The following is a 10456-nucleotide window of genomic DNA, read 5'->3' as shown; positions in this document are numbered from 1 at the left end:
AACTAAATATGAAATAATAATAGCTGAAAGGCCAAGGAAAACAAGGGGAAAAATCTTAAACCTCAAATGCCTCCCCCTCTCAATTTAATCCTCAGGAAAGATATTTTAAAAGTTTAATCACCAAATAAATAATAAAAAAAAAAAACTTCTCGTAAATTAAGGTTTCAGTGTTTACCCTTACTTATTTGGTCTTCCTCAGCACGGTTCTGTTCAGCCAGAGAAAATTTCTTCACTTTCTGGGGAATATAGAACAACAAGAATGTTAATTAAAGAGTATACATCAAGAATAATATGAGAAATTGACCATGATGTGTTAAACAAACAGTATTTGTGTTCTCATAATCTGTAAGTGCTTATTCACATTTGCCAAACACTGTAGGAGCAATGCTACAGTATTTTTCTTTAAACAATGCAGATAAGATTTTATTAATAAATAAAAAAACTATATACAAAAAAAGAAACACTATCCAAAGTATTTAGGGGTTGGCTTCCCGAATATTCCATTCCTCTCAAGCACTACATGAAAATTTTTATTTTTAATCTAAAATAATATATTCTTCTTAAAAATCTGAAGTGTCAAAATAAATATTCTGAATTATTTATATTCTTTAAGAATATTCCTCAGTTACATTTTATTACTATAAAAATAAATATTACATTGTCATCATAATCATCATCAATAGCTTATTTTCATCAACTATGAGATTAGGGTTCAATAAATATCATTCTCCAATCATGTCTATTGAGTGTCACACAAGTTGTCAACCTCCATTTTGTGCAAACCTTCTGTGCATTTCTTCGAGTCATGCTACATTTGGTCTATTTTTCCTCTTCTTAATCCTTCTCGATACTAATTTACCTTTCAAAATTTGATGCATTTTTTATCCTTTTAAATATATTATCAAATTTAGATATAGATGGGGATATAGATATCTTGGATAAGAGTGATGGTGAAATAGAAGGGGATATTATCAGCAGAATTCAAGTTGGATGGTTGAAGTGTTGGAATGCATCGGGCTTGTTGTGTGATAGAAAAGTACCCCTCAAACCTAAAGGAAAATTCTATAAGATGGTAGCAATGCTTTATGGTGATGAATGTTGGCCATTAAAAGAGAAGCATAATACTAAGTTAAGTGTGGCAGAGATAAGGATGCTCAAATGGATGAGTGGCTTTACCCTTTTAAAATGAGCATATACGTGAAAAGGTTGGAGTAGCTCCAGTAGAAGATAAGATTAGAGAGAGTCGTCTTAGATGGTTTGGTCACATAAAACGGCGGCCTTCCAATGACCCGGTTAGGAGAGTAGAGGTATTAGATTTGACTTATGTTAAGAGAGGTAGAGGCAGACCTAAAAAAACTTGGTTAGAAAATATTAGGAATGACCTTTCTTTATTAGATTTAAACGAGAATTTGACCTTTAATAGGACACAATGGAGAAAAAGGATTCATGCAGTCGACCCCACATAGTGGGATAAAGACTTGATGGTGTTGTTGTTGTTGTTGTTGTATCAAATCACATCACATGCCTACTTTTCACAATCTTATCTTTATAAAAGTCCTTCTAAGACTTCGTTTGGTACGACTCTTTTATTATTTTTCAAAGCAGCTTTTTAGTACAAAGATTCCAAAGATTTTGTTAGAATGAAGTGGATGAACAGAATGAATACTGGCAATAGTGGCTGGATTATTAATCTACAACATTGATTTTGGATTTCCAAACCTTTTTCCTACACACAGATGCACACCATTCAACAAAAACAAAGCGTACATGTTTAATTTTTAAACTCCTCAACAAGAAAAAGGAAATGGTAGAAACAAGCAAATAAAACTAGAAACAAATTTAAATTAATTCACATAAATGGGGAATAAGCTGTCAATCAAAACTGTCCGCACTTTTGAAACATAAAAGTATGAAAATAAATCTTAATGTTCAGCTTTGAACAACATCTATAAGACATATCAACTGTAAAGTTGACATCATATCGGTGATAGAAGAAAAAGGAAATTTGGCTAACAATATCAAGCATACTGATCTGGACTATACTATACCAGCGGACTAACACAACAGCAAGCCTGCTCTTTCTAACAAACTACAGCCTCCACTACTGCCTTTACCGTTTTCTCAGCCATCACTCTATTTTCTACTTTTATGCATGTGTCGTATATTGGCACCTATTAGAACGTCTTTTCTGTTTTTAGATTTATTCTTTAGCATAATAGATAGTCACTGGCATGTAGAAGGGAGGATGATGAGTATTATTACCTAAAGATCAGGTTTAGACCTCCATCTATTTTCTCGGCTTTCTCTTCTTTCTCTGCTCATTCTCTATTTTTGCTACAGGTTGTGCGGTTTCCACATTAAGTGGTATCAGAGCTCGATCACGAGCTTCAATGGCGGAGGGTAGTAAACACCCCACTCTTGACGATGATCGGAGTTTGGAAGCGTTGTGGGCCGCTCAGTCAAGCATGGCATGTCAAATGGAAGTACTCACCACCGAGTTCTTTCAATTCTCTGCAGAAATGCGGACTGAGATTCGATCCCTAAGGATGAATCGACCAAATCCCGTGACGGGATGACCAATGGCACCGGCAATCATATCGGTATCGGTGCATTGTTAACACCATGCCCGTCCAACACCTACGGTGGTTTTGAATGTATTAGACTCAGATAATGAAACGGAGCTACCACATCAAATGGATGCGTCAGATTAAGCAGAGGATGAGCGCCCAACTTACTATGATTATCCAAGACAACATCCAGTACAACACCGCCAGCAAGAAGAATTCCGTGTGAAATTAGATATTCCCTTCTTTGATGGTCGATTGCACATAGAAGATTGCCTTGACTGAGAACGAGCGGTTGAAGCCTTCTTTTATTATATGAAAATAGCACTTGAAAAACAAGAGAAATATGTTGCATGTCTCTTAAAAGGCGGAGTTGGAGCATGGTAGATGTAACTCTTACAATCGAGAAGATGGGAAGGAAAAGGCAATACCACTAGTTGGTATTGGATGAAGCAATTGTTGCGAAGACACTTCTAGCCTACTGATTTTGAGCAGATGCTCTACCTCCAATACCAACATTGTTCTCAAGACAATATAACAGTGAATGAGTATATCGAGAAATTCTACATATTTAGAGCTCAGAACAATTTGCATGAAACTGAGAACTAACTGGTGGCACGTTATATTGGGGGATTGAAGGAAGCCATTCAAGACGAGTTTGAATTGAATTCAGTTTGGCCTCTGTCTCAAGCCATGAACTATGCTCTCAAGGCAGAAATTCAGCTCAAACAAAATCCGAGGGTCATCTATCATGTTGTTATGTTACCAAGCCGATTGGAAATGTAAGCAGACAGCCAGCCACTAGTGCAAGCAAACCAACGACACCTCAACCAGGAGGTGCCATAATACTTGGAGTAGAACCAAAATCCACATTTTGCCCCGAGGTCCAGTCAAGGAAACTAATCTTTATGCCAAGCCCATAACACTCAAATGTTATCGCTGTTTTCAGCCGGTACATAAGTCTAATGACTGTCCCAACCGTCAACAACTCCAACTAATTTAAGGGGAACATGAAGGAGAACAAGATCATCACCCTACAGAAGCCGTGAATGAACAAGATTTTGAATACCTTCAAGTAGATGAAGGAGAACCAATTGCTTGTGTTTTAGAAAAATTGCTATTAACTCCACGTCAAGCTAATAATTCCTAACGACATTCAATTTTTTGCACCCGTTGTACCATCAATGGAAAGATCTGCGACATGCTCATAGATAGCGGATGCACGGAGAATATTATCTCGTGATTTGTAGTGCAAAAATTACAATTAAAGACGAAAACGAACCCCACCATTCGTATAAAATAAGTTGGGTGAAGAAAGGTGTGTAAATACTTTTGTCGAAAATGTGCAGAGTAACTTTCTCTATTGGAAAAAATTATGTTTGTGAGGTGCAATGTGATGTCCTTGAAATGGACATTTTCAATATAATCTTGATACGGCCTTGGCAATTCGACGTGGGAGCAATACATGACGGACGTACCAATACTTATACCTTTGAATGGAAGAACCGCAACATCATACTATTACCTCATTTTGTCAATAACGCTACCAAAGAAATCTCGGATCCAGCTGCTATGTACATTGTGTCAGGACCGAGTATTATCCATTCCTGGTGAGAATCCTCAACAATGTTTGCACTGATTACATCAGCACCCAGACGAAGCATTGTCCTACCAAGTATTCCTGCTACAGTCCGACCTATACTCCAACAATTCATTAATATATGGCCTGACGAATTACCCAACTCTCTACCTCCTTTACGCAATTTACAGCATCAAATTGATTTTCATCCCAAAGCAACGCAACCTAACCTGCCGCACTATAAAATGAGCCTGCAAGAACATGCACCATTGCAAGTGATTGTTGATGAGCTAGTGCAAAAGAACTTAATCTAACCCAGCTTAAGTCCCTGTTTTACTTGTGTCGAAGAAAGATGGCAGTTGGCGAATGTTCATTGATAGCCGAGTTATCAATAAAATTACAGTAAAGTACTGCTTCATAGTACCCCATCTCGAAGATATGTTGAATAAGCTCGCGGGTGCCACCATTTTCTCCAAGCTTAAAACTGTATTAGACCATGAGATGAATGGAAGACAACATTTAAGACTCGAGATGGCTTATTCGAATGGCGAGTCATACCATTCGGTCTTTGCAATGCACCGGTGACATTTATGAAGCTGATGAACGAAGTTCTTAAGCCAGCATTGGGGAAGTATTGTGTCGTCTATTTTGACGACATCATTGCATATAGTTCAACACTTCAAGACCATTTACAACACCTCACTTCTATTTTTGAAATTCTTAGAACACATAAGCTCTACCTTAATTTTCCTAAAAGTGAGTTTGCAACAGGTTTAGTGCATTTTCGAGGATTCATTGTTTCTGACAAAAGAGTTCATATGGACTCCCAAAAGGTTGCTGCTATTATCAAATGGACCCCACATTTAGCGTCTGAAGTTTGAAGTTTTAGTGCCCACATTTGTCGATTTATATGGGGATTAAGTATAATTATGGCGCCAATTACAGATTGCCTCAAAGAAAAGGTATTTCAAAGGACATCGGCACAACAACACAGCTTCAATTCTATAAAGGTGGCATTGAGCTTGGCTCCCATTCTAGCTATACCGGATTTCAACAAACCATTTCATGTAGACACGGACGCGTATGCAATGGGTGTTGGAGCTGTTCTATCATAGGAGGACAGGCCAATTGAGTTCTTCAGTGAGAAGTTGAACCCCGCTCGCCAAAATTGGTCTGCATATGAACAAGAATTGTATGCAGTTATTCGGGCACTGAAGCAGTGGGAGCATTATCTCCTCCATAAGGATTTTGTTCTTAGCAGTGACAACCATGCTCTCCAATTCATTAATAGTCAGAAGACACTAAACAAAATGCATGCGAGATGGAACACATTTTTACAAAAATTTAGTTTTGTGTTGCAGCATAAATCTGAAGCCCAAAATCGTTTTGTCGATGTCCTTAGCAGGCGTACAGTTTTACTCACTCAGCTACAAATAAATATGCAAGGAATTTAAGCTTTACAATAATTGTATGCGACCAACAAGGACTTCTCTATGCCATGGGCCCAGTTAATGCAAGATCCTATTATTCCATTCTGTAACTTCTCTATCCGGCATGGTTTCTTATTCATGGGCAACCAGTTATGTGTGCCAGACTCTTCCTGGAGGGAGCATCTAATAAAAGAATTCCATAGTGATGGGCTAGCTGCACACGTTGGTCAAGCAAAGACTCTGGAGCAAATGCAAAGTAGGTTCTACTGGCCACATTTATGCCGAGATGTTATTCGCTTTGTCGAGCATTGTCTGATCTGTCAACTCTACAAGGGCAATGCACAAAATACGAGTCTATATACATCATTACTAGTACCTAATTCCATATGGGAAGATTTGAGTATGGATTTCGTTTTGGGACAGCCACGAACAAAACGAGGTGCTAATTCAATTATGGTTGTCATAGATAGATTTTCTAAAATGACCCATTTCATTCCTTGCAAAAAGACCTTTGATGCACTAAACATTGGCATCCTCTTCTTCAAGCAGATTATTCATTTACACGGATTGCCTCACAACATTAATTCTGATTGTGATGCTAAGTTTATCAGTCACTTTTTAAAGGAGCTCTGGAAAAGGTTACAAATAGAAATCAAGCTTAGATCTGCCTACCACCCCGAATCTGATGGCCAAACTGAAGTTGTGAACCGCATATTAAGAAATATGTTGCGTTGTCTAGCCCATGAACACCCAAAACAGTGGGACGACTACTTAGGCCAAGCTGAATTCACCTATAACTCCACAGCATATTGGTTTACCGGATAGTGCCCATTCAGTATAGTATACACAAAAATGCCTAACTATGTGGTTGGCATTACAATTCTTCCACATTGCCGAGGTAAGGCAGCAGCTAAAACTAGGGGTGCAACTGAGTCAAGCCGGCTCGCAAGCCGGCTCGAGCTCGACTCGACAATAGGCTCAACAAGCCGAGCTTATCGACAACGGAGGACAACGGACCCGACCTCGACAGCGAACGCGACGACAAAGTTGTACGCGACCTTGACAGCAAACGCAATGACAAACCGCGAGATAGCCAACGCGACGACGATGTCTAACTTGGGATTATAGCGGAAGCAACGACGACGGACGTCTGCACGACAGCGGACGCGAGTACGCGACGACATTTTGAGCTCAAATTAAGCTCGACGAGCCGCTCAACAGCGAAACGAGTCGACCTCAAGCTCGGATTTTGAGCTCGAGCTCGAGCTCGGTATTTGACAGTCGAGCTCTACTCGAACAACCCCTGGCTCGAGCTCGACTCGACTCGACTCGTTTGCACCCCTAGCCGAAACTACTGAAACCTACATAAAAATGTTAAAAGATGTCAGAGCTAAGCTTACAGCCGCCAATGATAGCTACAAACAGTTTGCTAACTCACGACAGTGCGAGAAATTATTCAATCTTGGTGATCTTGTTATGGCCCGTGTTCGCAAAGAGAGATTCCATCCTTGAACTTATTCAAAGCTCATCCCCCACAAAATTGGACTTGTACCGATCATCAGACGCATCAATGACAACGCTCACGTTGTCGATCTTCCACCAAATTTTCTTACTCCTTCCACCTTTAATGTTTCTGATATTTTTGCTTATACACCGCCAGATATAGGTATAGTTCAATCCATTCCCTCTGGTGAGGAAACTTCTACAGCCAGGGAGACCTGATGTGGACTATACTATACCAGCGGACAACCACAACAACAAGCCTACTCTTTCTAACAAACTACAGCCTCCACTATTGACTTACCATTTTATTAGCCATCACTCTATTTTCTGCTTTTATGCATGTGGGGTATTGTGGCACCTATTAGAACGTCTTTTCTATTTTTAGAATTACTCTTTAGCATAATATATATTCACTAGCATGTAGAAGGGAGGATGATGAATATTATTACCTAAAATCAGGTTTAGACCTCCTATTCTCTCGATTTTCTCTTCTTTATATGCTCTTTCTCTGTTTTTGCTACAGTTTGTGGTGATAGAAGAAAAATGAAATTTGGCTAACAATATCAAGCATACGGAATGAGGATTTAGAGAAGTAACATCCATAAAGCAGAGGTTAAATTGCAAAGGCTAATTTAGATTCAAAGAAAAAAATAATTATTAAAAAATAAAGCTGGGAAAAAAATGTGCATGGCATTTTCATTCAGAACTGCTAGATTTTCTATGCTACATCTATAAAAATCAGTCATAAAAAGAGAGAGACAGTCGTAGACTAAGAGGGAAGAAAAACCAGCATGATCATCACCATGATCACTAGCCTTAGCATAATTATTAGGGGCCAATTTTATGAACTTTCATTCAACATTCATTTATGTTGAATGTTGTATCAGAATTTTAATCTATTATGCATAAATCTTTGTCACAACTTTCTTGGAGTAATCTTTGCTCTTAACTTTTTTTTTTCCTTTTTAATCCTTTGATGTTGGCCATTAAAAGAGAAGCATAATATTAAGTGTTGCAGAGATGAGATGCTCAGGTGGATGAGTGGCTTTACGCTTAGAGAAAGGATACGTAATGAGGTTATACATGAAAAGGTTGGAGTAGTTCCAGTGGATGATAAGATTAGAGAGAGTCGCCTTAGATGATTTGGTCACATAAAAACCGGCCTTCCGATGAGCTGATTAGGAAAGTAAATGTATTAAATTTGACTTATGTTAAGAAAGGTAGAGGTAGACATAAAAAGACTGTTAGAAAATATTAGAAATGACCTTTCTTTATTAGGTTTAAATGAGAATTTAACTCTTAACATGACACAATGGAGAAAAAAGATTCATCGAGCCGACCCCACATAGTGGGATAAATGTATGTTGTTGTTGTTGTTGTTTAAACAAGGCTATCTATATTTTTTTTTATCAAAGTTCTTATAATTGGATAATGTGGTACATACATTGGTGATGCTGCATTAATTTTCTATTCATTAAAATATAATTGTCAAATTTTCGCCCCGTACAAGCTGCAATCAAAATAACATTTTCTTAGGATATGTCAACGTGAACACCGCCTTGAAAAACGGCTGATTCACCTTTTTGTGCAGTCATAATGCACAGAAGATATGTCACATAAACAAAGCATTCGACTAATGAAGACATATATCACCTCAAAATACATAAAAAAGTAATCACATTGCTTAAAAAGCAAGGATTGATCATCGCCCCGGATCTTTCATGGATCCAATTGAATTGACAATAACCAAAAACTATTTTCCTTCAGTCATTTCTTGCACATTTTTTACAATTGCTATATCCAGATTTAGGCTATTTCAATGCATCAAATTTTTCCATCAATCTGATGAAAGGATAGCTATTTTGACAGGTTTGATCATTGCGCATGCCAAAATTATCTGTAAAGAAACTATCCCTTGAAGTGTAAATTATCTAGCATACAAATTCATTAACAACACAAACGAACATTCATTTGTTAAACTAAGAAGGTTTTACCATAGCAGTCAATTGATTTGAATTTCAACTTAAGAAGATTCTTCCAGAGGACTAAACTGATTTTCAAATTTAATGATATCATTACTGAAATTGGATCCAAAATTAATCAAACACTAAGACAATTTCAGGGTTATAAATCCATACATTTTAGCTCTATAACATACCATGGAATTTATATCAAATGCACAAACATTTTATAAACAAATTAATAAGGTCTTGAAAAAGGTTTAGGCCGGAGACTAGATAACAGCTCATGATAGGTGGGCTAATCAGGACAAAAATATGATTGCTAGGTCTCCTCTCCTTCTTAACCAAGCATTGTTTTCCATCACAGCGGATGCCTATCAAATATGAGGGACAAAAAGACCTAAAAATTTTCATTGATTGAAAGGCATGAATCAATCAGGGAGGTAAGTGCACAAACGTTAAATCCATACCCGCCTTACTGACAGTCAAATATCCATGTAATCCATTCCAAAAAATCTCCATGCAATTGAAGTGCATTCGTTCTCATATATTGTATCAGAGCCAGGTTACTATCCTAGGAACTGTGGGTTATGGGCCTATATAATTACACTAATTACCAAAAAAACTCAATAGCTGGGATTGGGTTTAGGACTAATTAGGTCCTGAATAATGCAGCCTGCTTGTGAATAATTCAATTTATACAATCATAAAAGCTAAACGGTTATGCAATGAGAGGACGCGCTGAAGTGAAAGAAACCTTCTCTTGTATACAACTCCGTAGAGCTTCCAAAAACCGAACGCACTTCTCCCGATCAAAGTCCGAATCAGCGGCACAGTTGAGGAGATCAAGGGCCTCCTTCGCACATACAGGACGAGGAGTTGTGGATTCCATGCCACTGTTGCTTTGCCACAGGTCAAGAAAGAGGTAAAATGGCGATTGAAGAGCGAGATTTGAGAGAATGGTGGAGAAGAACGGTGAAGACCAGATGCTCGGAGAATTTAGGCCTACCCTTTTACCTGTGGAAGAGAAAACTTATGGAACAAGAAAACCCACGAGCTCGCCGCCGCCGGTATTATATAGAGGGAGTTGGAAACTCACACCATTGGCGAGGATCTAGAAGATTTTAGAAGGTTGAAAAAGAGAATAGAGAGAGAAATATGTAAAAAAAAAATAGAGATAAAAATTTTAGAATTTAATTATAATAATTTTTTTTTTTTTTGGGAAAATTTGGGGCCTCAGCCAATAATATAAATAAAGAAAGCGGTTACAGATAAAAGATCAAATGCTAGGCATAAAAATTATGTAGCAAATGACAAAACCCTATCAGCAAAAGCTGCTTAACAATGAAAACTGTGAAAAGAAAGCAGATTACAGAGTTAAAGAAAAACAAAATAACCCTGTAAGCAAAATAAAGGAAA

The 10456-nt window shown here is 37.8% G+C and overlaps 1 protein-coding gene across 1 annotated transcript in view; it reads right to left on the bottom strand.

Moving 5' to 3' along the window:
• Positions 1–10159, bottom strand: part of LOC110109531 — an 18051-nt gene extending 7892 nt beyond the window's left edge. Inside the window, exon 1 of the mRNA XM_028693849.1 lies at positions 9795–10159. Within this exon, the coding sequence (XP_028549682.1) occupies positions 9795–9929 (135 nt within the window). The 5' untranslated portion in view covers positions 9930–10159. The remainder of the gene's footprint in view (positions 1–9794) is intronic.
• Between the last annotated feature and the right edge of the window lie 297 nt (positions 10160–10456).

This window comes from Dendrobium catenatum, unplaced genomic scaffold (assembly GCF_001605985.2).
Source record: "Dendrobium catenatum unplaced genomic scaffold, ASM160598v2 fragScaff_scaffold_370, whole genome shotgun sequence".
Lineage (NCBI taxonomy): Eukaryota > Viridiplantae > Streptophyta > Magnoliopsida > Asparagales > Orchidaceae > Dendrobium > Dendrobium catenatum.
This window is presented reverse-complemented; position numbering and strand designations above follow the sequence as displayed.